Here is a 27,063-nt window from a genome sequence, read left to right as displayed (position 1 = left end):
GTTTTATTTCTGGTGGTTACCCTATATATATGTATATATATATATATATATATATATGTATATATATATATATATATATATATATATATATATATATGTATATATATATATATATACCGTTGTATCTACCAACAATCGCTATAAACTATATCGTACATATATGTATATCTGCACATAGAATATTTTTTAACAAGTTCACAATAATAGTTTTTCAAATACTTAACATCTACTCAACCATTAGCGTCGCTGATTCTCAAAGTCAAGAAGACAGACAATTGTATTTATAAATTAGCATTTTGTTTTTCCAAATATGAAAAACCAAATAAAAGGTAATCTTGTAATAATTGTGTTGAGGAGTGAAGAAACTATAATATAAATAATTACTATATGGAGTTAAAATAAAATATTAGTTAAAAATTATTTTGATGGTTTTGTTATAAAAGATATAATCAAAACGAAACAGAGGATAATACTTAATAAGAATTATCTTAAAGAGTTAAGTAATTAAAATATTGAACAGAAAAAATAATTATTGCACAAAGTTTTATAATAGTACAAAAGGAAGGGAGTGAAATGAGAGAAAAGGGATCATACATATAGCATTAAAGAGTTAAATATCTACATCAGAAATAGTTAAATTCAATACTTTGAGAAGGGTATACAAAAATGCTGAAAAGGAAAGTAAAATAGAAGAATATTTCTACACAAATAATCTATGAGGTCAAAGAAGTATATAAAACGTAATTGTGTAAATACTGTTTTGATAAAATCATAGATAATTATATAATACTGAATAATTTGTAATCTATACAGTTTCATAGTATATTCATTTCAACTATAATTTATTGTGATCATATTATATGCATATATGTAACTCGTGTTGAAATGAGACTACGTTAATTGATAATTCCATCTCTTTTACAATCGTCACTTTACTATGCATTGCCTGTCTGAAGACTGTTCTATTCTAAATATTAAATCGACAAAGCGTAAATGCTTTTTGATGATAGGCTTCGTTATTTTGATAACATTTGAACGTTAATACAGTGTAATGTAACATTTTACACCTGATCGGTGGTTACAATTTGCGTATAGTCTACACAGCATGTACGTCTGATCAAGCCAGACTATGTAAGAGCGCTCGAACAATCAAATGAAAATAATTGGACACGATAATGCTGTCAACCATATGCAATTTTAATGTTACAAGAAATTTGTGACAATCCTTTGCGACGAATAAGTAAAAACTGCTTCGTTTCGTATTTTTGTCGGAACAACTATTAATGATACAGTATCCGAATTTGTACATTTATTTCAGTTTATGCACCAACACATTTTACCAGGTCCATTTTTTTATGCAAGTTTAATTCAATTTCTGGTTACGATTACGAAAAGATACCATTTTGCCATCATTTGTTAATCGTATGTTATTAAAAAAATATTACTTCAAAATAAAATAAAAATAAAGCAAGATTCGTTTCGTTACGCTTCCAAGAAAATGTATCTAAATTTTGGAAAATACTACTACTATTCTACAGAAGAGCCATATTTGTAGAGTTTAGTTTACAAAAACTTCTCTGAAAGTTTCCATTCTCAAAGGGTTAGCATTGTCATACGTTTCTATCGAGAGATGAAATATAATTCGTCGAAATTGAGGTCAGACAATGAATATAGGTTTTTTTTAAAAAAGCACCGATAAGATTAGAAACTCTATGAATTGAAATATAGCTATTTCGCTCATTCTAAGAGTATCCAATTTACTTTCTTCGTCGAACGGTACACTCGAGTTTCGGTACACTCAAGTTACCTTCTCCAAAGTTATCGAAACGAGTTAAATCAATGGAGAGGTATTTTAGTGGAGGTTAGTCTATTCACAATCAGTTCAAAGTATTTGTAACAATGTTTATCCGAATGTCAAACGATGTTATCGAACGGTCAAATTGAAACATAATACAAGTGGCTTCGCGTGTGAACAATACCAATTTAATATTTACCAAGTTCATTCAAAAAATTCCGTAATGTTTGTAATATGTCAAACGAAGAACTTATTGCTTTAAAGATTGTTGAAATCGTAACAAAAGATGCGTACTATTGTTTTTAAAAACGTAATTACAATTTCAATGCACTCGTATCCTTCGTCGAGAGATTAGTTTGTAGAGCAGTGTTTTAATCATTTCATTCACCAGGATGATGAAGAAACGTTATTTTAAATATATCTTAAAATAACGTGATGGGAAAAATGTGTTACGTTGATTATTTCGTTCCGTACAAGAACATATACGAAAAATATGTATACGAGTTCGTTCAAAGAAACACTGATGGCTTTGAAGCGCTTAAAAAAATACTTTGTCGGAAGTATTCGAAATCATTGGAGACGCTCGGTTACTTTTCACGTTGGATTCTTTCAGACGTTTAAAATTCATTTTGAAATGGAATCATGTAGTTTTTAATGTATACCTTAGCCAAAGAAACAAAACCGTCGTTTCTATTTATTATTTCGAAATGTTTGCTACGTTATTACTACTATTTTAAATATTCGTAACAATAATGTATTATTGCTAGTTGTTAAATTCGTTCTTCTATCGTTTGCAAGAAAAACAGGATTTCGTTCGAAGGACTCTCGATACGGTCTCTAAAAAGAACAATCGTCCAAGTCGGGTGAATGATATTTGAACGCGTATTCACCGGGATTATAATAAATGAACAAACCGGAGAACATGATAAATTAAATCGGTTCGCTGGTGTCTTGAAATTACGAAGAAAAATTAACAGCGCGTAAAGAGACTTAGATTGGGAACAAAATGAGTGTTTGGAAAACCTGAGTCTGTTGTGGTCCACGATGGAAAGAAGAAGTTCCAGTGCTTTGTCGAACAATTTCCCGTTAATGAATTGCGACGCGTCGTGAAACGCTTCCTCCACACTGTCGAGAGAATCGAGTTCACTTCACAGAGGCCTGGTCGCGAATACTCGCCATTCAGGGAGTAAAGAATCGTCAAAAGGATCGCATCGTAAAGTCTAAGTGAGTGCGTTCGCGGTCTGTCCGACTTACCGCAAAAACTTTTGCGTAAAACTAAACCCCAACAAATGGAATATTAGCAAAGGTATACTTGGAACCGTGCACCGTGCAAAATCACAACCGCACTGTCCTAGACCGGCTCTGGAGGTGGATCCCCGTTAATACCTTCTCTGGATTGGATCATAACCTCTGTTTGTTCTTTGGTTAGTTCCTGTTGTTCATTGGTTAGGTTCAAGTCTTGGTCTGCGATGAAACTGCGACGAACCGCGCCGTTTGCTACCGAGGATAAATCCGCGTTCCTTTGCTGGGTATCCCTCCATGGTGTGGTGAGAATTTTCATTCTCTGTAATTACGTAAACAACTTCGTTGATAATGTTAAACGAATCTCTAGTAACCTTACACGGTATTCCCTCGATAAAAAGCACGCCGTCGGGTCAACCGCGGGACTTTTTAAGGAGGGATGGTAGCGAATTTGTTTCGGAAATCGACATTTCGTATCTCAGGCCCGATTGAGAGGGACGATAACTTGAACTATCGATATTTCGATAGAAGGTGATCGTTTTGGAAATATTCTAATACGATTTATGTATATTTACGAGTTAACGATTAATTTAATATCAGTACGTAGTTCTTCGCTCGCGATGCGTCTGATATTTGTTGATACAGATATTAAAATGCTTGTAGTTTTAACGATCAAGTGTAGGTACATCTTTTCACATACACATATGTATATCACTGAGAAGAAGATTGTGTTGATATGAGATTTTTCGCATATTGAAGTTCTAGATCCATTGGTAAAGTACATTATCGTATTTTCTTCCAAAACATGTTGGTGAAAGTAAAATACCGTTAAGATTAAAGGTAAGGTTAAGATTAAAGATATTTTAAGATTAAAATAATTACCTGAATAAAGCTCCCGGGCGTGACGATAATCTTATAAATTGCGATGCCGGGTATCATGGCAATTGAGGAAGTCGCAATTAACCAGCCTAGTACGTTTGCCCAGACTGGGTAAACGTAATCCTCGTATGTTAGCGGTTCGTAGCCCATTAAACCATAAACGATAATAAACTATAACAGAGAGAAGACTAGTAGAGAAGACTAGTAGAGAAGACTATTTGAAAAAGCGACACTTTGTCGTTTTTCTTCGTTTCGTTGTACGAAACAAAAGATTCTGGTACTATTCTAAAGTTTCGCCATTTGTTTTGGAAACACTTTGCGCGGATATGCACAACATATTTAATTTATAATTGTAATATTATTGTACGCCAATTGTTACACGAATGTAGCTCTAATTTATAAACGACAGACAGAGTTCACAGAAATCGTAGAAAATTCGAAAAGAAAGTGTATACGTTACTTTATGTCTAATTTACAGGTACAAAAAAGATTTATTTATACCTCCTTTGCAAATTCCCAACAGTTTCGTGACAAATATTATCCTTCGATCGATTTCGAAAACTTTTCCGATCACAGGATACGAATCAATTTTTGTTACATCGTGCGAGCAAGAAAAGAACACCGACTCAAGTAGAAATAACGAATAATGGGCAGACATGTTGGCAAAGTTGTAAATCGATTTCCTCGAAAACAAAGCCTCGTACGAAGAAATTTCATTTTATATTTTCGATTCAATTTCTCGTGTAGAATAACTATATCACGTCTTGTACTATCAGTTACCGGCCATCCTACGTATATTTACGTATGCAATATTTTAAGGAAAACACGAAGAGCATACCATGAGAAATATCGGAGCGACGAATTTCCAGCAGACCCGCCAATAAATTCCAGGTGAGAACCCGATCATATCTTTAATATCCGCGCAGAATCTGTCTGCCCCATAGATCCAGCTGATGGCGATAGCTTCTGCCAAAACTGCGAACAACATTGAGTAGCCGGCCGCGTAACGATCCAACAAGTGGAAAAAGTAAAAGCCACCCTGTTGTGAATAAAAAATATGTATAGTAATTGAGTTCCTTACGGAGTAACATCACCTTTCCGATATAAAAGAAATTGATATCCTTTTCTTGAAATTTTTAGAACATACTTTTCGAAAATATTAAGACTAACGAAATGTCAAATTAAATAATATTTTAAATACTAACGAAATGTTTTTCATATTATTAATACATGCCACGAACGCATAAAATTTGCAGTCTTGCTATAACAAACGAAATTTTTGCACGAGAAGAGAGCAAATGTACTCTCATGGTCACAATCAGATGCTTTATTTGCAACAATTCGGATTTTTGGTTTATATCATGTACAGGGAATTTATCTAACAGGTTTTCGAAATTTTAAGGGGTGATTCTATGTGATAAAATGAGATGAAAAACAAGAATGACAGGGTGATACACAGGGTGTCCCAATCATCGCCGGTCGATTTGAATTTCGCGGTATTCTTAAAACGTCAAACCGATTAACCTGAAACTTGACATATGTCATCTGGATAGATGGGAAATTAATCATGAAAAAGTACACGGTGAAAGAATGCGTGTAAATTATTCAGGCGTAGTACGAAAAATTCAATTCGGGAGAAAAAGTAAATCGACCGATGATTGGGACACCTTCTATTATGTCCTTCCATTCTACATCTTTTAGAAGGACTATTTTCAGCGAATAATTAATAACTCAGATGCAAAGTCTCAAACACAATACTTCATTCTTGATTATCTTCTTACTCCTGCACCTAGAATCACCTCTTAATGTTTTGGACACCTGTTGCTGAACTTCCTATACGTACTCTTAACTATATATATATATATATATTTTTTTTTTTTTTAATTCTGGGAGTTTCCAAATTTTATAACTCGACAACTTTTACGAATTCAACTTTATGAATCTTTCACTTATAATTTACAAAATGTCATACTACTCTTTTACATTTAAACAGCACAGCTTAAGTATTTACTCCAATGAACATTTTCTGAATATCCCGCAGAATTAGTTCAGTTATTTATTTTACCTGAGAACATGAAGCTAATCCAACGACGAAGTACAACGTGAAAAGCGAAGCGACGAAAATTTCACGATTATTCCCGATGATAGGAAACTCGTCGCTGAGAGCAGTTATTATTGCTTCAGAACCTCCGAACTATAAAAAAAGAGTAAGTATATGATTATATCTTGTAATGGATGAGAGGCTGATTGTTTAATAGAAAGTGAATTGAAAATATCGAGTAAAATTATTTACGCAAATTTAATTTTAGTTAAATTTATATTAAACGCTGTACCGAGCTATCCAGTCCCAGGGTAAGCAACATCATGAAGAAGATGAGTGCCCAAAACATCGACCCAGGCATAGTAGCTATAGCAGCTGGGTACACGATAAACACTAGACCAGGACCTTCAGTTGCCACGTCCTGAATCGACTTTCCACTTGCTCGAGCCATATATCCTAGCACAGAGAAGATAACAAATCCAGCAACGAAAGACGTTGCGCTGTTGATGAGACTGGTTAATAACGCGTCCCTGGAAAAATAAGCAACAGGTAAAGTTTCGCAAGATTTTGCGAAGAAGCAGAAGACTGTAGAAGATTTTCTAATGCGAAGTTGTAGTTGGTATCAAGACTAGTTCAACGATCTATAACAGTATGAACTTGAAGTGCAAAATAGAATCATGTAAAAATAATAAAATAAGAGAAGAACAATAAATCGGCTTATTTTATCGTGTCCCAAGTGCTGACCATCCCATTTTGTAAATTCATCGAATGTATATTTTCTTTACAAAATTAAATTTTGCAAAATCAAACCTCGTATTATTATCGAATTATTGCCTCTGTTGTCTGTTTATTTTTAATGAAAAAAAAAAACAATCATATGGCAATATTATGTTACACATTTATCCTCGATGAAACGTTCGAATTGTTTGATTCTCGTTTTGTAATTTTTAGCAATGAAAAGTTTGTTTTTCAGGAGTAATTTTAGAGAGAAATATTTTTAATTTCATGTGTATGTATATCTTACTTGTAAACGTTGTTGTGATATTTATTGTAACTCGCATAAGCCAATAGCACCCCAAAGCCCGGCCCGAGGGAGAAGAACACCTGTGTTGCAGCATCTACCCATACCTAAAAAGAGGTTCAGGGTTCTTAGCAAAAGCTGTGGAATGGTCTCGTAAACTTTGTTTTATAATTAAAAATCAGAATTGCTTTTCCCTCGGACAAAGTAGGAAAAGCTCGATATTAAATCCGTTCCTGCACGTTCCTGGCTCTTTTCCGTGCACAGAAAGTCCAAATTAAGAATCAAAGCGATTCGAATTGATATACGTTTGTCTGAAAGTATAATTTCGGTCTTGAATCGTACGCGAGCCGCGTGTATCAGCGATGGTCCACGTTATTGCATTTATTATACACGTTTGTACGACTTGCAACATCCACGAAGATTATAAAAATTATTATTGGGAAGAAGAACATCATCGATGGCCCACGATACGATGATTGCGTTTATACACGATAATTACGTATCGGTTAAATAATATTGTAAAATATTTCGTAGTACTGTTTCCCCTACGAAATTATCGAAACGTTTCGACCGGTTACGTGTTCATGTGGCACTCAATGTGCGCGAACGTAAACAACGACAGGGAGTTTAGACGAAAAGAATAGAAATGTCGTTCAAGAAAAGAGGCAGAGTAGAAATGATTCCCCGTATATCCATGGATTCTACGAACCAACAAATTCCCTCGGTCGCTGTATAAAATCCATTTTAGCGATCCAGAAACGCGGCTAAGTCGCTGGAGAGAAATGCATTCCGCTTATGAGTCAAGAGGGTCGAACGTGCGGTTCCAGACCCGTGGCTGACCGAACTCTAATGGTCATTATGACAGGTACACAGAGTTTCCATTTTCAGCGTCGTCGGATAAACCTAGCACGTTTCTCTCCCTCCCAATATTTCTCGCGACGTTGGTCTATTTTTCCGACCCTCTTATGCCAGTGCATTAACTTCCTGGCCTCCAGTTTTTTTTATTCTACCCCATGGCCACTGTAAATGGGCACTTCATAACTCTGCGATCATCCGTTGGAAAACGTTTCACCAAGTCCACCGAACACAAGGTGGTTCGCTACGGTGAACTTTTCTACTTATCGTCAGAAGTCACTTTGGCAGTTACTATAGCACACCACGTACGAGTGATTTCATTCTTTCGATTGTTACATCACTGTTCGCTCAACTTGTCTCACACTTGTTTGGATTTAAATGATCTTACGTCGTATAAATATTATAGTATCTACGTTTATATCACTTTACGATAATAACATACGAAATATGTATAATTATTCTCTTTTCGATTTAATGGATTTCTTCTTCGCGAAAATTGTTAGCGAGACGAGAGTGAATTATTCTTGTCGATTTACGCTTCTGGGGTCATTTCTCGACACTCTCGTAACTTAAACATTTATCAGGTTTGTATTAAACGAATTTATAGTATTCGTGGAAGGAAAGTGATGTTACTAAAAAAAATTATTGGAGTATATTCGCTTATGATAAATAGAAGTACGAAAAGAATAGAAAATCCACGATAAATCGTATAATAAAAGTAATCGACTATTTCTTCCAAGAAATTTAATTCGTTAAATTTTCACGCTTAAATCGTACTATTATAAGTGGAAATTTAATTTTGATTACCTCCGCTTTTGTGATGGCGGAAAAGTTCGGGTTGAGATAGTAGCGTATTCCTTCTAGGCTTCCTGGCAGCGTGACGCCTCGTATAAGTAGAATTAGTAGAACAGCATAGGGAAACAAAGCCGTGAACCAAACTACCTGTAACGAAAAGTTCATTTTCTTTTCATTAGTACAGTTATTAATTATTTTCTAAATTAGCAACCGACATTCTAAATTAAATAAATTTGTAATAATTGTCGAAATTACTAATGAAAATTTTATTTAAATAAATTAGAACATTCGATAGTCAAGAATAAACAATATTAAATAATAAAGAAATAAAGAAATTAAATAAACAAAACCGTGAATAGATTATTCCTTTGAACAAATTACTTTCAAATTTACTTGTCAAAAATTCTAAAATGTCTTCTTGAAATAACTTAAACAGAAAAATGTTTAAAAGACCCGAATTTGGATCGAGTATCCAAGTCTCACCTTGCCGGAAGTAGAAATGCCTTTCCATAAAGAGAAGTAACAAATGATGTAGACCACCAGCAAGCACAACGCTATATCCCACTTAATTGCTCCAAGATCGTGCAAGCCTTCACTCTCGTGAAGTTCTAGAATGGCTCGGCTTTAAAAAGAATTACAGTATCGGTCTGGTTCAAATATTTCTTTATTCTTATTTTATTATAACTTTCTTCATTTTACGGAGGACACACAAGAACAGCGAACTTAAAAGTTTGAATTATAATACATATTACTCTTTCGTTACAAAAATGATACCATTACATCCTATTTATATTTTTTTAATTGTACTCACCAAGTTTTAAGCAGATACGGGTAAAATTTTTATTTAAATGAAAATTTCGAATAACAAATAATAGACGAACATTATTTCTTCCGTTATTCGTCGAATAAAATTTAGACTTTGAATTATAGTATGAAGTGTATTACAATAAACAAATCAAAATATAACTATCCAATCGAATAAACACTGTGTATAAATCGCTACACGTTGATTTTATTGTTATCTTTTAACTGAATAAAATTTTAACCATCTCTGATCAACGTTCGTCTCCGTTAGGAGTGTATACCACGAATTTATACAAAATTAACCACAAAGCGCGCAATACTTTACATTTTATCACAATTCTGTTTAATCAAGATAAATTATGTCAGAAAATGGAGAAAAGAAAAAAATGGTAAAAAGATCGTCTTTAATTTTTCAATATTTTCTATTTTAAATAAATATCGATTCGTGGATATAATATTGCGATATAAGGTTACCGATGTAAAACTAAGTTGATGCAAATATGCATCGTTGAACGCTACAGTGTTAACACAGGAAAGAAAACCAAAGAGTAGACTTACTTGAAATATTCTTGGGCGGCACTTGTGTACCACGTATTATTGTAGCCTTGATTCGAAGTCCTGTCCAAGTATTCTTCGATTAGGGACGAGTTGCTGGAGTCTCTCGAATCGAATGGTTCGACAAGAGATGTATCGTCGAACGTGTAAGAAATATTCGCATCGAATGCGCGACAATGAAGTGTGTTCCACGGATTGTCGCACGTGGTCCACGGTAGAAGGCTGGAGAACGAGGCGAAGAAGTACCTCAACGCCCAGGCAATGATCACGTTGTAGTAAAAGTCGACATAGAATGCGATCAGAGCCACGGCGTATCCGATTCCTGTTCAAAAAATATACTGCTACGATCGTTTACGAAAAACATACACTCAATACTCTATCTCATTTGTACGATCACCACCCTTCGGGCTGAAAAGAAATTAATATTTAAGAATTTTTCCCATCGATACGAAACGATCCAATATAAACCTTTCATACATACATTAAAAGTACACACTTTGAACAATCTTTCTACTAATTTGCACAAAAGAATGATAACGTGCATAGAAAATATAAGCGTCCTTGTACTACCCTCCCCAAATTTTCTAATCGCACGATGGGATGGATTTCTCTGGTTTGAACGATCAGAATTGAATAAAATTAGAATAGTTTTTTGGATATGGAATATTAATCGATGAAAAATACAATAGATCAATTTCCTTTCGTTCTTACATTTAAAGTTCACGCAGTCGATAGCGGTCGATTTAACGTTTGATCGCTCGTTAAATTCACCAAGGGATTGAAATAATTTCTCCGGTGAAAAATGACGGATCTCGTTCCATCCGTAGGACATTCGTTTCGAAAGGATTAAAAATCTCCCGGGACATATTTTATATCCCAATTCTCGAACCAGGGAATATTCCATTATCCCGTAGGGAGGGTCGGCTTCAACGACGAATCAATTACGTCGTTCATCGATGCGGATCAAAAGGAAAAAGCACGCGGGAGACAAGAGACTCCTGCGCTTACATCGATCATCGCAACGGCCCTAACTGAAATCGCTGCGATGAAGCAGGAAATCGACGGAAATGGAGGTTCTTCTCGAGTGCTCGTCCACCCTCGGATTTCCCCGGATTTATACGCGTTACATAAAACACCGCGCAGCGCACCGAACTGTACAATAAAAGAAAATATACCGGGTGTACCTAATGCGTCGTTCTTCATTGGAGGAGATGACGGTAAAGTGCTTCGGAACGTTTTTAGAAATGTCCCGATAGTCGTTCGGAGAAGTATTCGTTCGGTGACGCTGTTACGCCTATTGTCGAGCGCCATTTTGGTACATTAGATAAAATGGAGAAAGAATTTTCGACGTTATTACTTCGTGACTCGTTCTACTCTTTTCGCAACGGCTTTCAACGTTTTTTCGTCACACAATCGATATTCTAAGCAACGAATTGTCTTTCTAGATTTCATTTATCGATAATTTCTTTCAAATACCCCATTTTAACAGTCTCATTTTCATAATGCTAAATGCTTACAGTCGAACATCTGTAACTCGAACCTCTATAAGTCGAAACCTTGACAAGACAAGACCTCTGTGAGTAAAAATATTTTTCATTTCCTTTCAACTTCGACATCTTGAACGCGTAAAATCTCACCGAAGGGAGAATTTTAACCACTCTGGTGTATGTACATATTCTCGCGATACGGGCTGTCATATCCAAATCAAACGCTAATGTGGCTCCATGGGATAAAGCAAAGGCTACCCAGTTTTACTTTGAACTAACAAACGAAATCCTCTTCTGTCAGAGTAGTAACAAAAGATTATAATTGAGTGACTGTTTTAATGAATAAAAAACTTTGCTTTTAATTTGAAGAGTTCATGTTTAACAAAAATCTTTTTAGACAATCTGAAGCTCAGTTTACTCGTACTGTGTTAGAAAATTAGAGAAGCTAGCAAGTACGAATTTGCGAAATTATCAAATCGAGACGTTAATAAAGTAGGACGGTGTGAAATTCTAAAATCCTGTTATTATCAAATTAAAGAATGTGTAAATTAAAAGCTCGAGAAACAACAGTAAATTGATTGTAATTTCTGAAATAATAACGTTCTATTGAGTAATTCGAAATAATGCAAATCAGAAAATATGAATTGACGTCTACTTACCCTTTAGAAGTGGTACTATACGACCCCAGCAGGTGATCGCGCCCTTCCTATTGAACTGACCTAGGGCAAGCTCCATATAAAAGAGAGGAATTCCACCCACCACCAGCATTATGCAATATGGAACCAAAAAGGCACCTGTCAACATAAATGGATTGATAATTTAGTTCCCCTTCCTTGACAGTTCGATTTTCAAATTAGAAAATTCTAAGAACATTTATTAGAACAAAATGACGCTGATGTCGATTGTATTACTATCAAATTACTGGATATGAAACAAATCATAACAAAGGTTAGAAGAAAAATATTCGTAACAAATGTTATTAGATGATGTATCAAAATTTATTGAAAAGTCTAACAGAAACAGTTAGAGAATCCAAAAATTGTACAAAAAATGTAGAAAAATTCATCCATAGCACAAAATCATTTTTCGTTGGTGCCACAATACGGTTTAAGGGGCGTGAAATCAATCCCTTTGAAAAAAAATGCAGATTTTTCGTTTTCACCAGAATAACTGTAGAACAATGAATGATATCGAAACAAATTTAAGTAGAAGTTTTATCTTCTTTTTATATCTGCAATACGGCGTAAAAATAATTATCGACAAATTCGTGCTTTTCAAATTACTCCCATCATCAACCCTCATGGTTGATTAAAAAAAAAGTATTACAGAACCGATTGTATGCATGAAAAGAGTTTATATTTTTTGATAAATGTACAAGGTGTAAACATTCGAGTGAAGGGGTTGATGTTGGAAGTAACATAAGAAACATGAATCTTTTGGTAATTATTTGTTCACGCCTTTGTTAAACTCGGATGCGTTCGATTTGATTGCGGTCGTTAAAAGAAACCGCCAGATTCTTATCATCTGTGATGACATTGGCCTCGTATCAAGGGGATGGCACGAAGAGAGGGGGAAAAAAGAGTGATGTGCGAACCACTCGCATCACCGTGTTAGCTGCATAACTGAATTGCAGAATATTCAGAGCACCAGCGGTAGCGAGGTGCTTTTAGGTGCGCAATTCGATAGTGAACTTTCGAAAATGTGGCAAGGTGAAACTAAAATAGCGATTCAGATAAAGCCAATTCGTCAAACGATCGAAGAAATATGAATATTGGAAATTTTCGAATACGAATTTTCAGAAATTAAATAACATCTGTTATCCAAAACGCGTTGCAATCGCGTTAAGCAACTAAAACAAACGGACCGGAACAATTTGTCGTTGTTGGAATATAAATATATCCACAGTTTGTGCTTTATGCAAATATATTTAAAAAGTTGTAAAATTTGACGCACAACACGTTCAATTTAAAGGATAATTCTTCGGTCAACTTTCTATTTGATGAATGGAGCAAGGGTGTACAAAGTTTTAATACAAATGTCTCTAAATGTATACAGTTTCTTAAGCATTTACCAATTTCGATAACTTTTTCTCAAAATAATCTCTGAAACAATGACTACGCAAGAAGTTAGTCTATTATATTCGATGCAAAATACGTCTGACTGGAAGTTCACTATCACTAGCGTTCTTTATCCCTCTGAGAGCTTCTGGGACCCCCTTACCCTTTGTAATCCCTCACCACTACATCACTTTGCTCCAGTTACATGGCTAATCCCATTAAAAGTTTCTTAAATTACACATCTATTCACTTTCTTAGAAAGATTTTTCCAAGATAGTTTGGAAGACTCATTTGTACCATTACGTAGGTTGAGGTAACCTACATGTCATGTGCCAATTTAATCTTATACGATTAGTAAGAATGATATACGATGAGATTTTAACTGACAACTTTAGACATTAGTTCAAACGACGGAATGGCTATCTATTCAGATTGATGCAGAATTTCTTTTAAAAAAACTTTCGAATTTTTCGATCGACAATAGCAGGCCTTTTCTCAGAGTTGATAAGAGGAGTGTCTTAATTCCAAGAAAGATTTAATTCATGTAACAGTCGTGTAATATTCGATTGTACAAATTAATGTGATTCGATGGGTCCAACTTCAAGTGTCTTTATCCACAATATGTACAATAGTGTGTAAAATGTGTTATATGTACAAAACTTTCACTAAACGATTTATTTTGTGGTATGCTAGGAACTCGTAATGTTGTTTGCGTATATATTCTAAACAGGATTACCACCTGTAAGCTCATATGAGTTCTCTACCACAACACACCATGTATCCTGTAATTAAGGATATAAAATTTATGCCATCGGCGTAAATGTACTGACAAAAATTTTCTTTTAACAATTTTGTCCGAATATCCTCTCTATGATAAATAAAGTGTAACCTCTCTGTATAAAAATAATATATTTTACGCATACAAACAATATAAAATTCCTTCATCGTACGAATTAACACTAAACTATTTTTCTGTTATACTCTTTGGAAAGAAGTACGTATTCCCTGAACGTTACGAACAAAACATATTTTTTGTTTATCGTAGATAAATGAATAAAAAACATTAAGGGGCACTTTCATTGAATTTGTTCATCATTGAGAGGGAAAAAGTAATCTGGCTAGCCGCGAGGCATGAGAAGAAGAGAATATTCTTTCTTAATGCGATTACGTCTCCGTGGTTACGAGGGAGAATTTATCGGAAAGAAAAAAGATAGAACCGTGAAAAAGAATGTACAGTGTATTTGAGAGGATTCGCGTTTCAATTGATGAAGGGAGCATCCACGGTATGCGATCTTGATCTGTCTATTTCGAATAAACTGTGAATTCTTTATTAATAGGAATTTCGGAAATGAAAAATTCTAGATATTTTTCAAATTTCTTTATTTACTTACTTTACATTTATTATGGACATTTAAATGAAAATGTTTCGTGTTTGATATCTAGAATTTGATCTCCATTTAATATCACAATTATCGGTGTATCATAACTAGGGATCACGAATTATTAAATTTAGCTGGTCAAGAACCGATAAAAATTGATCGTTTTCATTTTCAAAAATGTACAACCGCTATGTCTTTTTAACTCCTCTTAAAATTTTACATTATGTATTATACTACCTTAATAAAGTCTCATCAAAACGGAAACATTCTAGAAATACCGTGAAATAAGGTGATCAAGGCATGAAAACTCCTTTTGTCATTGTTTTCGACACTTTACCAATAAACTAATGTTAAATCGATAATATTCGATAACACTGTACTGCCCTTCCTTAACAATCAATCGAGAAATTCTTATTTTCTATAATTATCTTGCGATTCATCCACGCGTGCAACGTATAAAGAGATATCCTGTCTGTGTCACAAGCAAATGTCCGGTTTTAAATAACATTTCCGTTCAATTTCCATCCTTTGAGCGTGCGATAACGCTTTGACCGTTGACGCTTTGTGTTTGAAACGTGGAAGTCTTCATGCGATGCACGAATTCCTTAAAACACCTGTTTCTTCGATTATTTTACAAAATTTCGATTAAAAAGATCGTCAGCAGAAATTGCGTGCAATAGAAAACCAATTGTATTTTCCAAATTTAAAAACGCAATTATCTAAGTCTGTTACCACATCGTGAGAATGACTGGAGGAATTGCAATCAAGCTTGAAACGTATCTGTAGCGTGATCCAACTTGAAATCCAGGATGCATGGAGCTCCAACTATAAAATGCACGATATCTCGCTTATGGTTGTTTTCATTGTAATATTTCATATAACAAAATTTATGGATAATTAAATTTGGAAACTGTTTCGTTTTGTATAAATTTTCGATAAATTTGACAGTAATCGAGATATGGACAGATATGGACTTTGCCTTTCTGCTCACGAGGACGCAACTCGAAAATACTAAATTATTTTTTGCATTCGAACGATACCTACTACCTATTCTTAACATCGTCGAATACAATTCAGTTAGTTCTGTACGTTGAAGCGAACGTGCACGATTTTCTGCGATAATTCTCTCCGGGTCTGAGAAGACCCACGCGCAGTACAGCGAGGGTTAAGACCGGTGAAAATTGGAGCGATTCCCTCGTTATGGGACACGTTTACGAAATTGACTAACACAGTTCTGTAAGAATACTGAAACAACGTTCCAGAAAGAGCTATTTCTTCGAGAAAACCGTTTAGTGACATTGTCGTGAGTCTCTTCGCCGCGTGTGGGCCTATTGAGTGACTCCTCCGAAGACAGTTGGTCGATAATTTCCAGCCTCGTTCATGTTCTTGAAAATCTAGGCAAACCGTGAACGCTCTAACGACGGTCTCAAAAACGACGCGACGTAAACTGAGTCACGTGTCCTTAACAGAAGGAGCGCGAAACATTCGACGAAATCACGCGACATAATGGATCGCGTACGATGACATTGCAGCAGGTAGAAGCGTCGCAAGCGTCCATGATCAAAGGCCGGCCCGAATGGGAAATTATAATTAATTAAGGTAATTGGAAATTAGCGACCGATCTTGCCGGTACTAATGGCGCGCCCTACTCTCCTCTTAATTGAGTTAGCAGCCGCTTTTGAGGAGGCCCCGTATCGCTGATAGCCGGCCCTAATCGTATTCCTACGAGAGACTCGATAGAACAGCTAATAGCATCGTCGTCGACGAGCGTAGTCTTCCAAGTCGTTGCGTGCTGCTTGATGGAGTCGTTATTAGAAGGTTTGCACAAGGGAGCGAAGTTTCACGGCACGAGAGGGTAGCTTTGCTTTAGCACGGCAGAATGCAAAGCGTATCGCGACTATTGTTTACCGGAATCCGATACACACTGGACTCGGGTAACGTTCTAAGAACAATTCCGATCTTGAGTTACTCAAGAACCAATTTCTACAACGGTTTGAGAAGGTCGTTCAGAAACATCGGTGTAATATGATTCTAAGACGAGTCGAGTACTCTGTCTCTCCTCGTTTCGAGTATTCATCTTAGCGTCAGTTGCAGACAATAAACGGCGCTTAACTTCTTGAATTCTTTTCCAGGGTGCTGCTAGTGTTTATATAATACGTCGATGACGTATTCGTCGCGAAAATCGGATCAAAGTGTTTCCAAAGACGTACCGCATTGAATAAACACATTAGGCTTTTTCTTCGTTATTTTCAAACACATTACGCAAGTTCAGTATAGATGGAAAGTTTACGAACAAATTGGAAATAAAATAATAAGAGTTCGGTTAAATTGCTGGATCGTAAGTGTAACGATGATTCGTTGAAAATGAAATCAACCAGAACGGTGCAATCTTCTGAGATGGTATGCAACTCTTAAATTACTCTTTCGCTTTAATTTGGGCCAATTTCGAGTCCTGCGGACGCTTTCGCAGATAAGAACCCTGAAGTGAAATCTAAATCTCGGGGTCATTTTCCACGAGGTAAATGCCAATTAGCCGACCGGTTAACGCCGTATTACTTGGCTACAGGAGTGCATTACTTGATGCATCCCCCATTGCAGCAGCGAAATAACACTTAACAACGTTACGAGACATCAGTGAGGCAAAATCAGAGCATATTGAAATAAAAACGAGCTAGGGCGTGAAAGATGACAGATATGTTTCGTTTGGTGTAAATCTGCGCAAATACTTATCATCCGGCAACTTTACGGAAAGATGTGACTCGGCATTGCAATTTATTACAAAGTATATTACCCTGTAATGGCAATCATACTTGCGAGATCAAGTAATTCAGTCGACACTTGGATCTTTTTAATAACGTACCGCGAAATATTACGTTTCAATCAGCAGAAGTAATAATTTTTAGATCGCGATTACAGTTTAACTGCATTTTGTGATCGTTTTAACCGACGAGAATTTTAGAATAATCTCCGTGAAAAAATTACAAACTGTTGTGTTGTAAAATTTATTTAGATCCCCGAAGACATTTTACAAAATTTAATCGCCTACGAAAAATTTGTCCATTTCTTAAAAATACTTCGAAAATATTCATTTATAATTTCTGAAAATATTTCACAAATCTGGTCTTCTCTCTTTAAAGTATTTTATACTTCGTTTAATTCTAGAAATGTCAATCCGTAAATTTAAAGCTAAGTAACTGTGGCATTTAGAGATCTATTTACTCCCCATCGATTTTCCAGCGTTCTCTAAATCAGTCGCAATACTTGTTATTTGCAATTAGAAAATGATACACGTTTTTTACCCATTTTTTACAATGTTCTTACGCATACGCTTACCTGGAATTATTTGATCTATTTCTTAATAGTAAACAACGTAATCCTTGTCAGAATAAAGGAAAAACAGGAATAAGAGGAAAACTATACGAATGAAATAAACGCCAAGATATTACTTCAACGCGCAAATGATCGAAAACACCTACGTTGATTAATCGCGCGGAAAATTGAGTCACGCGTATTTAAATTAAACTGGTAGAAATTTATGATTCTATCCGCGAGTTAATCCGCGTTAAATTACACAAGTAACATCAAGTTGGTTCGTGTTACTGAGATTATTTGAATACTTCTATAAACATCCAATCTGATAAAAATTTAAGATTTTCTTTTCGTAAAAAGCATTCTCATTTTGCGTAGATTTAAGTATCGTCCGCGCCAAAATAAATAAAATTATTCGTTAAATCGAAACAATTACAAGATCTGAAAAAAAATAATTCGATTTTTCGAAAACAACGAAAAGAGACTTTCATAGATACCGAGTTAAAGTTTAAGAGAAATTTGAAGTAAATCTATCGTTTCTCAAAATAGTACATCGATCGATTTGAAAAAGAAAAACAAAATACTTTTAAAGTGTGTACAGTGTTAGATTACAGAGGGTACGGTTCATAGAACTATAGCGCTCCAACTTTTCGAATTTAAAAAAAAATTCGAATTTTTTACATTCAAATTAAGCAGATTTCTTGAATAGTGCTACCCAATGTAAATAGTATGTATTGTTCACGACTGATAAGAAGTCCCACGGACGAAATATGGTTCTAATTGGTTAGAGTACAAGAAGTACACTTTGTCTTGCACGAACATTTTCAGTTGTAGTGTACTATTAACCAAAGTGATCTCACATATTAATTAGGTCTAGTAACAAAGAATGTAGATGAAACGTATTGAGACCGAGACAGTGCGAGGCAAACCCCTGTGCCGATCTCACGTGACTTCTTGTGATCTGTACACAGTACATTGTCAAAGAAATCGTACGGAAGCTCTTAGACGTATGTACCAGTATTACGAGAGTGAGAAAACCCGAAAGATCTCACGAGGTTTAGCTTGAACAGCGTTCGTTCGAGATTATATTTGCACAATATTGTCCATAATAATGAAACAAAATAAGAAACGTTAATTAAAAACAGTGAATTCACTTACCGCCACCGTTTTTATAACACAGGTAAGGAAATCTCCACACGTTGGCGAGATCAACGGCAAATCCGATGACAGATAAGAGGAAGTCAACTTTGCCAGACCAGGTCTCCCTGCCATCGACGCTGCCGTCGAGTTTCGGAGGATTTTTCACCACCCTCGACGACATGTCTCGCTGTCCTGCAAGAAATCGATCGATTAATCCGTCGTCTCTCTATTCTTCCAGATGACTTCTTGTCAATCGCGCACAGTACTACAGAGGGCTACCAAATTAGCGGGGGAACGTCACAGGAGCAAAAAGGGCCGATATAATTAGACCTATCTTCTCCGGTACAATTGCGAAAACAAGTGTTACAATTCTAAAAAATGTCCCAAACCATAAAAATCGAAGAAAAGAGGCATACTCGGACATATAACTCTCTATTGTCTCTCTTTTCTTCCACATGACTTTTTACGAGCCGTGCACAGTACTATAGACAGCTGGTAAGTGAAAAAAATGATTTCACTGCTTCTGGATGAAATCACGGACAGGGAACAATCTAAGAAAACACGAAAATGACAGTTTTTAAAAATTCTAATTGTTCGAAATTTACGATCCGACAAGAACGAATCTAACGTTCCTTGGACCATCGCCGACTTACCGGCTACCTTACAGTACCATTGCGCGACTGATCGTCGTATTTCAATCGAAGAGCGCGCACTCCGTGAAAACCTCTGATGTGAAACGCGGCGGTAGATCGAGAGATCTCCATCGAACGGACACCGGTGTTCCGATCGAGTTGACAAGCGTAACGGGATCTCGTTTCGGATGGTTTTTCTCTAACGCGCCTAAAAAATCGCTAATTCACCCGGTGCCGGTCGAGGGTTATTATATTATTATTTTTCAAAACCGGTGCACCGGGTGAACGGAGGTGGTGGGGGAACCGAAGAGAGCGATGGAAGGGTGGGGGGTCGAGACGCGTGTGAGCGCGGGCGCGGTCGCGTGAGTAATTTGGCGACGACAAGTTATCGATAGCCCTTCAAGCGACAACGCTTAAGCTCCGAGCGAGGCTCATTGTGCCCTGTGACGGGTCGCGGACAAACAGCGTATATTTCAAAGGCGGCCGCGGTGCCGGTCTCGAGAGGACTCTGACTCTCGACGAGGGGTTTTCTGTCACACGCACTGATCCACGCTTGTCTATAGATCGACCCGATTAATTGATATTCGGCGGTTATTGCCGAACGACGATGGAACACTCGGAACAGGTGCGACGAAAAACCGGCGCGTCGAGATACGTGCCACGGGTTTTCGAACCAGATGCCTGCGTTATTCACGCATTTTGGAAGGGTACGTACCGCGTACTCTGGCCGACCGTCGGTCAACTGGACGCTTCCTCGTCTGGCTTAGAAAATGGAAATTAAACGTTCGCCTCGCGTCAAGGTGTCCCGTAATTTGTTGAACATTTCGGCACCTTTAATTCGTTGCTTCGATTAATTCGATTTATACGGTCGCGTGTACCAGACCCCGATGAATCTCGGACGAAACGAGAATTTACTTTGTTATCTTTTCGTTCAATGTTTCAATTGCAAAACTGGTTGTGTAGTTATTCGTATACATTTTTTGTATTCGTTAAGTGGTAACTACGACAAAATAATCATTTCAAGCACCGTATATATTTTCCTATTTTCTAGAAGGTTTGGAATTATCCAGTTTGGAATCACGTATCGATACGTATTATACTTTATTCGGATAAGTGATCGAAGATCTATATTAGGTACCAAACATGGCTGATTGTGACCCAATCGTAACAGAAACGAGTCCCGCTTGTGGTAAAATTAATTTCGTTCCGTGTTATCGCATAATGTGATATTTGATTTTTGTTTTCAAGAGAATTAATTTTTCAAGTTTTCTCGACACGGTTTCGTTGATTTCTAGCCAATTCGGATCGGGATATTTTTCAATAAGATTGAAAAGTTCAGTATCTGATTATGGCACACAATAACAAATGAAATCCTAATGCGAGAAAATATTGATACAATTCTTCGAAGCCATCTTATCACCTTCTTTCGTTATATTCACTTATTGTAAACGAATCTAAATAAATATCCATTGTACGTTATTTTCTTTTTCATTTTAACGTATATTTTCGAGCCTATCTTTAGAAGCTTTAATTTTTTATACAAACTTTAGTTCCGAGAAAAATTAGTACATCAGTAATGTATCTGTTCACTGTTCACTGGTCATAATTTCTACTCGCATTAGTGTTTGCAAAAATAGACGACACTGCGATCCGTTTTAATTGGTTCTAAATAGTTAGACGAAATGAAGATAATACCGTGCACAAGTGGAAGTACTTGATAATGGACAGACACGTTCGCCAAGTATTACTCGCACGCGTGTCCCATGAATTTTCATAATCGAATTTCGAAATTTTATACGCATCGTAAAACATTAGAACGAAGTAATAAATTAAACCACGTAGATATAACGAAATTAGATAATAAGACGATCGCGGAAAATTAATGTCCGTATCTTAATTCGCATTTTCAAAACCGGATAAGCGAGTGTTCGGTAACTTATGGACAGAAATGGCAAAACGTTTTTTCAAATAAAAGATGATGGTTAAAACCAATGTGTAGTGATTTATTGGCTCATTCGATCGTACGATTAAATCTTTATCCATTTAATATACTTTGTTTTCATAATTCATATACCAACTTTTATTCATCGAGTAACGGATCAAATTTTCTTCGTTTCTTTATTTGTAACTTTGATCCGGATGAAAATTTTATACGTCTCTGTTTACCTATCAGTAACGACGAATGTACCTCGTACAGGTGTGCGTTTGTCGGATGAGAAACAATATCGTTCGTGGGATAACTCGATAAAAAGCACACCGCTGTGCAATTAGATTCAATCATAGATGTGTAAACGAGCGTTGCGAAACGAAAAATCGTCCGAGAAATAATTCTGAAGCACGTACCCGCCGTCACGGTTGCTTGGCGATCCAGAGAAGTGACTCGTTCGGGAAAAAAGAGAACGAAACGAAGTCTGTCGCGTATTCCACGGAATTTAAAGTACCCCGCGCGGGCGGCCATTGTGAATAGGAAAAACAAAGGGAGAACAATTTCGTGTATTCGAGGTAAAAAGTTGCAATATTAATTCATCAATCGTTAGAGATGTGCCTATATCTCTGACAGATCGCAACAATGTTTGACAGGGACAATCTACTCTGTTCGTTCTGTTGTCTGACTTGTCACGAAGCAACTTTTACAATGTTAAAGTTTCTTTATCTACGGCTCCTATTCTTTTTTTTTTTTTTTTTATTTTATTTTTCTGTTCGATTAATTTCGTTACGAATAGCGATGAAACTGATACGATTAGAGCAGCGATCAGAGATGGATCAAATTTTACGTACGTACAATAATAGATGTATAAAAACAATCGTATAGACGTTCTCTTGCAATGTTTATTCCATTGAACGTGAAATATAATTTCACCCTAGCGATGTATAAATCTCTGAACATCCTTTTGCTGGGTTTGTAAACTTGACGATACCTTCTTTCGATGATTATTCCTATTCTTGTATTTCTAGAGTTTGCTCTTCCAGAAAGCATCGAATGGATATCGATACCTTGGTAGAAGTGTGAAATGGTTACCGATTTTTCTTTAATAATTACGTGTTTGACACTGTTCGAGACCGAATTATAATTTTTCAGCTTAACAAAGATAGCATCATTTCTATCATTAATCACGAATCTTTCATCTTTTTAACACGTTGACTATCATCTGAAGCATTCTGTGGAATCCTTTTTAAGTATTTTTCTAATTTATTATCATATTCGTTCTCTTTTTAGCTAATAATTTTTTGTTTTTTATTTTATGACACGTTCAAATGTTTACTTAAAGGCATCTGTAAGGGAAAATTCTAAGTGGTTCCAAACTATCGAACTGATTTATAATATGGCTTATTATAGTTCTTCTTTGATGCATTTTGTGAACAGAGATAAGAATCGGAAGAAGAGTTAGGAAGAACTGAAGGTAGGTAAAATAAATAAAGGTAAAATAAATAAAGAGATAACCCGATATACGGTTATTGATTTTATATTTTTTTAATATTTAACGCGCGTTATAAAATACAGGATTCCTTTCTTTCAATCAATTGCGTACAAAAGCACCCACAATTGATTAACCTTGTTACCAAAGAACCTATAAAAAACATTCCCAATATCTCTTGCATATTCGTAGAGTAAAAAACGTAAAGAGAAAAATATTTTCTTTGTCGTTTAAATTTTATAAAAATATGAAACTTCGTATGTATAAATTCAAAGGTGGTAACGGATTCGTCTAATGATTCAAATAATAAATTCCTATCGGCCGATTGCATTTTTATAATCAGGTGCATTGTAGCGAATCGTTCCACTTTTCCACAAATTGCGTATTTAACAAGGATTGTTTAAAATGTATACGTGGAAAGAGGAGCAAACTCTGGAAACACGAGAATAGGAATAATCATCGAGACCGCAAATGACCGTGAAAACTAAGAGTACCTGCACTTCCAACAATGCGCAACTAACAACTGCAACGTCACACCTATTTAAACAGTTTTTCCAATTGATTTTTGTCGTACGACGAAATATCGAATTCGTACAAAAACGAGGACTGTTGACCCATTACACCGATAATTTGCCAAAAAAAAAATAAAAACGAGGAATGGACTTCGTGTTTAGACTACGTTCAAAAATCTAGAATCGTTCATTCATCGTGTTTACGTATTCTATGATACTGTTAAACGTAACGTGGATTACTTAGTGAATTGTTAACTTTAACATGTACATATATTAGAATACGTTATCGAGTACATGAGTATTGTTGTTATTTCTGTCAACGGGTAATAGAATTACATGAAATTTACGATATATTGAGTTCGTTCATGATACTGACCTTATTTTCTTTCTTTTCTTCGACATATACTTTCACAATGAACCATTACTTTGGTAATTTCCTGTTATCGCTCAAATAATATTATAATAGTACTGTGTAGATTACATTTGAAGTAATCGATTGCAGAATAGTGGAATATTTGATTCTAATGAACACTTGTTATATACAATTAAGATTAGAAATATATAAATCTTTAATTTTGACAATTTTTTAAAAAGACGTATTTGGAGAAAAAGTATATCACGGAGTCATTTTTCGCAAAGTTAATAATTATTTTGGGCGGGAAGATGGTTGACGCGAAAAAAGTAATCACTAACAAACAAAAAATAATAGTGCGTATGCTATTAAATGCTGAAAATATTAAGACAGTATATACGTTTTACTAAAAGTTTATAACAATATAAAGAAAAGTTCCCCAATACCGACCGGCCAAAACTAATTCTCATGTCCATCTCTAGACAATTAAATACAAGCCACAAAAACAAGAGAAGAAGGTTAACAAGTAATGTGCAGAAGTCATTGAGTGATACAAAAGTTACCGAATATATTATGTGTAAGGAATCATTCAACGAAAATTGGTTGCAATGCATCCAATGTGAAGTTTGAGCATTAGTGCAATGTAGAGGGCAGACAAATATTAATTATTTTATTTTTGATCTTTATAAAAGTAATTTTAAATAATATTTGTATAAATTGCAACATGTCTTTGAACAGAAATTTATGACGGATTACAATACCGGTCAAATAAGAGCATAGGAAATTCAATTAATTTTGCTACTTAAGGAATATTTTACTTGAAATTTCAGTATCTCTGTTTCATTTTAATAACATTTTCTTATTGCTTTGACCTTTAATTGCCAACAATACAATATTAGGTGCAAATTTGAACTCACTTATTATTGTCTACATAAAATTTATCACTTACAATTAACGACAACGTAAACTTTATTTAATTTTACGAAATACATTGTCGAGAATGTTCGAATATTCGGTCGAAAGTTGTTAATAATTACGAAAGCAAATTTAGCGACAATTTTATTATTTCTTCGTTCGTTCTTAACAATTACTCATTGTTTCTCGTATGAAATTCATGACGTTTACGAACACCGTTATAAACCGGTGACTTCGATGTCACTTCATTTTCTCGAACACATTCTTAAGAATGTCCAAATACATACAAATATGTACATATAGTTTCTTGATAATTCCCTGCGCGGACGGTGCGATTTAACAATTATTATTTCATTAACCGATTCTAATTACTTATTTCGCACGTACCGATAGCCATGATTTTCATTCGTAAATAATTTTTCACGTTAATCGAGTGCGAAATACATAAATAAGATACTGGATACTATTTCAAACTTTAATATATTCAACCGCCAAATTTACATTCTCGATATCCTCCTTCGTTAACAGGATATTATCGAAGATAAGTTCATCGTAGAGGAATCGAACCGACACAAATCCAAACAGATTCAATTACAATGTCGGGAAATTAATCCCGATTAGTTTTGCAAATACATGGCATCGTGCAATCTCTACTTACCAATAAACACGTCCAAAACGATTAACGAACGAGACCAGTGATGCTGCGGCTCGGCAAGACACCGCGACACTGACCGCGGACCCCTTCGGTCCACACAACTCCCACGACGAGAACCCACCACAAAGTCAAAAGTACCTCGAAACTCGTGTCTGTCAAACCCATTCCCGCGTCACTAGCAGACCACAGAACGCTGCTTTTGTCTACGCGTAAAAAATGATCCTCGGGCGGGAGCAGAAGTTTGAAACTTGTCCCAAGTATCGCTCGGATCTCACGCGGTTACGCGTGTCTTACTTCTCTTAGTTCATGGGCATCGCGTAAGAAATCATTAGATCACTGGAATCTACGGTTACTATCCTTTACGCGCGCTTTTTCAGATCGTTGTACTAGTATGGGTGTACAAGAACTATCGCCGCATGAACGGACGGTCTGTCCCTTTGCGGATAGATTGTGAAATCAATTACACATCGATCACGGTGACGGACCATCAGAAAATCGGCGTGCGTATTCGAAAAGTGAACCGCGTCGTAAAGGTTCGAAAGAGTGAGTGAGGAACTTTGCCAGCGGCAGGACGTATATACGCGCTGTGGTCACGTGACGTCGTGAGGTCGCGTAACGCGGAAACGCGGACCAATCGTGTGCCCGGAATTCCGCGGCCGGCGAAAAGACGCGCGCATCCATGCTTCGTAGTAGAATGATTCCTTCGTAAACGAATACGAAATATTCGTGCACGAGATTATATTGTATTTTAATTAATCCGAAATCGGTGTATTTTGAAATCTAATCGGAATAAATCAAATCGTATAGATCGTGTTTTTGTAAAAATGCGTACTTTTTGTTTGCATGAAATTGTATCTCACTGTTTAGATTTATATTTGTATTCGCATGCTTTTATTACATCCACACTAGTCGGTGCAAAGTCTCTCTAAATATCGATTGTTTCTAGATAGATAGTGTGACCGAGTTGATTAAATGTAACTCGTTTAACACACCGAAGCTTTACCCTGCGATATGGGATAATCAGTGCCACCATGACGATTCCACCTCATCAGACAACTCGGGGAATTGAGATTTAAGTACCCTGGGAATTCTTGCTCTTAAAAAGGACTGGGAAATACTTGATTCCATCTACCTCTTCTGACACCCACCCTGCTACCATGTAGAAAACCGGGGTCATCGTGGTACCATCAATATCACTTCCATTTAAGTTATCTCATAGCAC

General features: G+C 35.9%; 1 protein-coding gene across 1 annotated transcript; it reads right to left on the bottom strand.

Annotated features, from left to right (window-relative positions):
* Positions 1-660: 660 nt before the first annotated feature.
* Positions 661-26,361, bottom strand: Dat (Sodium-dependent dopamine transporter). The gene is made up of 12 exons (XM_076326650.1): positions 25,845-26,361; positions 19,378-19,551; positions 12,134-12,268; positions 9,991-10,309; positions 9,112-9,250; positions 8,641-8,775; positions 6,982-7,085; positions 6,250-6,487; positions 5,982-6,110; positions 4,755-4,955; positions 3,920-4,087; positions 661-3,359 (listed from the first exon to the last, which is right to left on the bottom strand). The coding sequence occupies exons 2-12, from the start codon at positions 19,538-19,540 to the stop codon at positions 3,147-3,149; spliced, it is 1,944 nt and encodes a 647-aa protein (XP_076182765.1). The 5' UTR covers positions 19,541-19,551; positions 25,845-26,361; the 3' UTR covers positions 661-3,146.
* Positions 26,362-27,063: the final 702 nt, after the last annotated feature.

This window comes from Ptiloglossa arizonensis, chromosome 1 (genome assembly GCF_051014685.1).
Source record: "Ptiloglossa arizonensis isolate GNS036 chromosome 1, iyPtiAriz1_principal, whole genome shotgun sequence".
Classification (NCBI taxonomy): Eukaryota; Metazoa; Arthropoda; class Insecta; order Hymenoptera; family Colletidae; genus Ptiloglossa; species Ptiloglossa arizonensis.
This window is presented reverse-complemented; position numbering and strand designations above follow the sequence as displayed.

Bases quoted from the DNA above. Each gene is read 5' to 3' on its own strand.
- Dat (XM_076326650.1), bottom strand. From the start codon at position 19,540: ATGTCGTCGAGGGTGGTGAAAAATCCTCCGAAACTCGACGGCAGCGTC. The intron at 4,088-4,754 runs GTATGCTCTTCG...TCTCTGTTATAG, and splicing joins TCGCTCCGATATTTCTCATG to TTTATTATCGTTTATGGTTT. The intron at 3,360-3,919 runs GTAATTATTTTA...ACGTAATTACAG, and splicing joins CGCCCGGGAGCTTTATTCAG to AGAATGAAAATTCTCACCAC.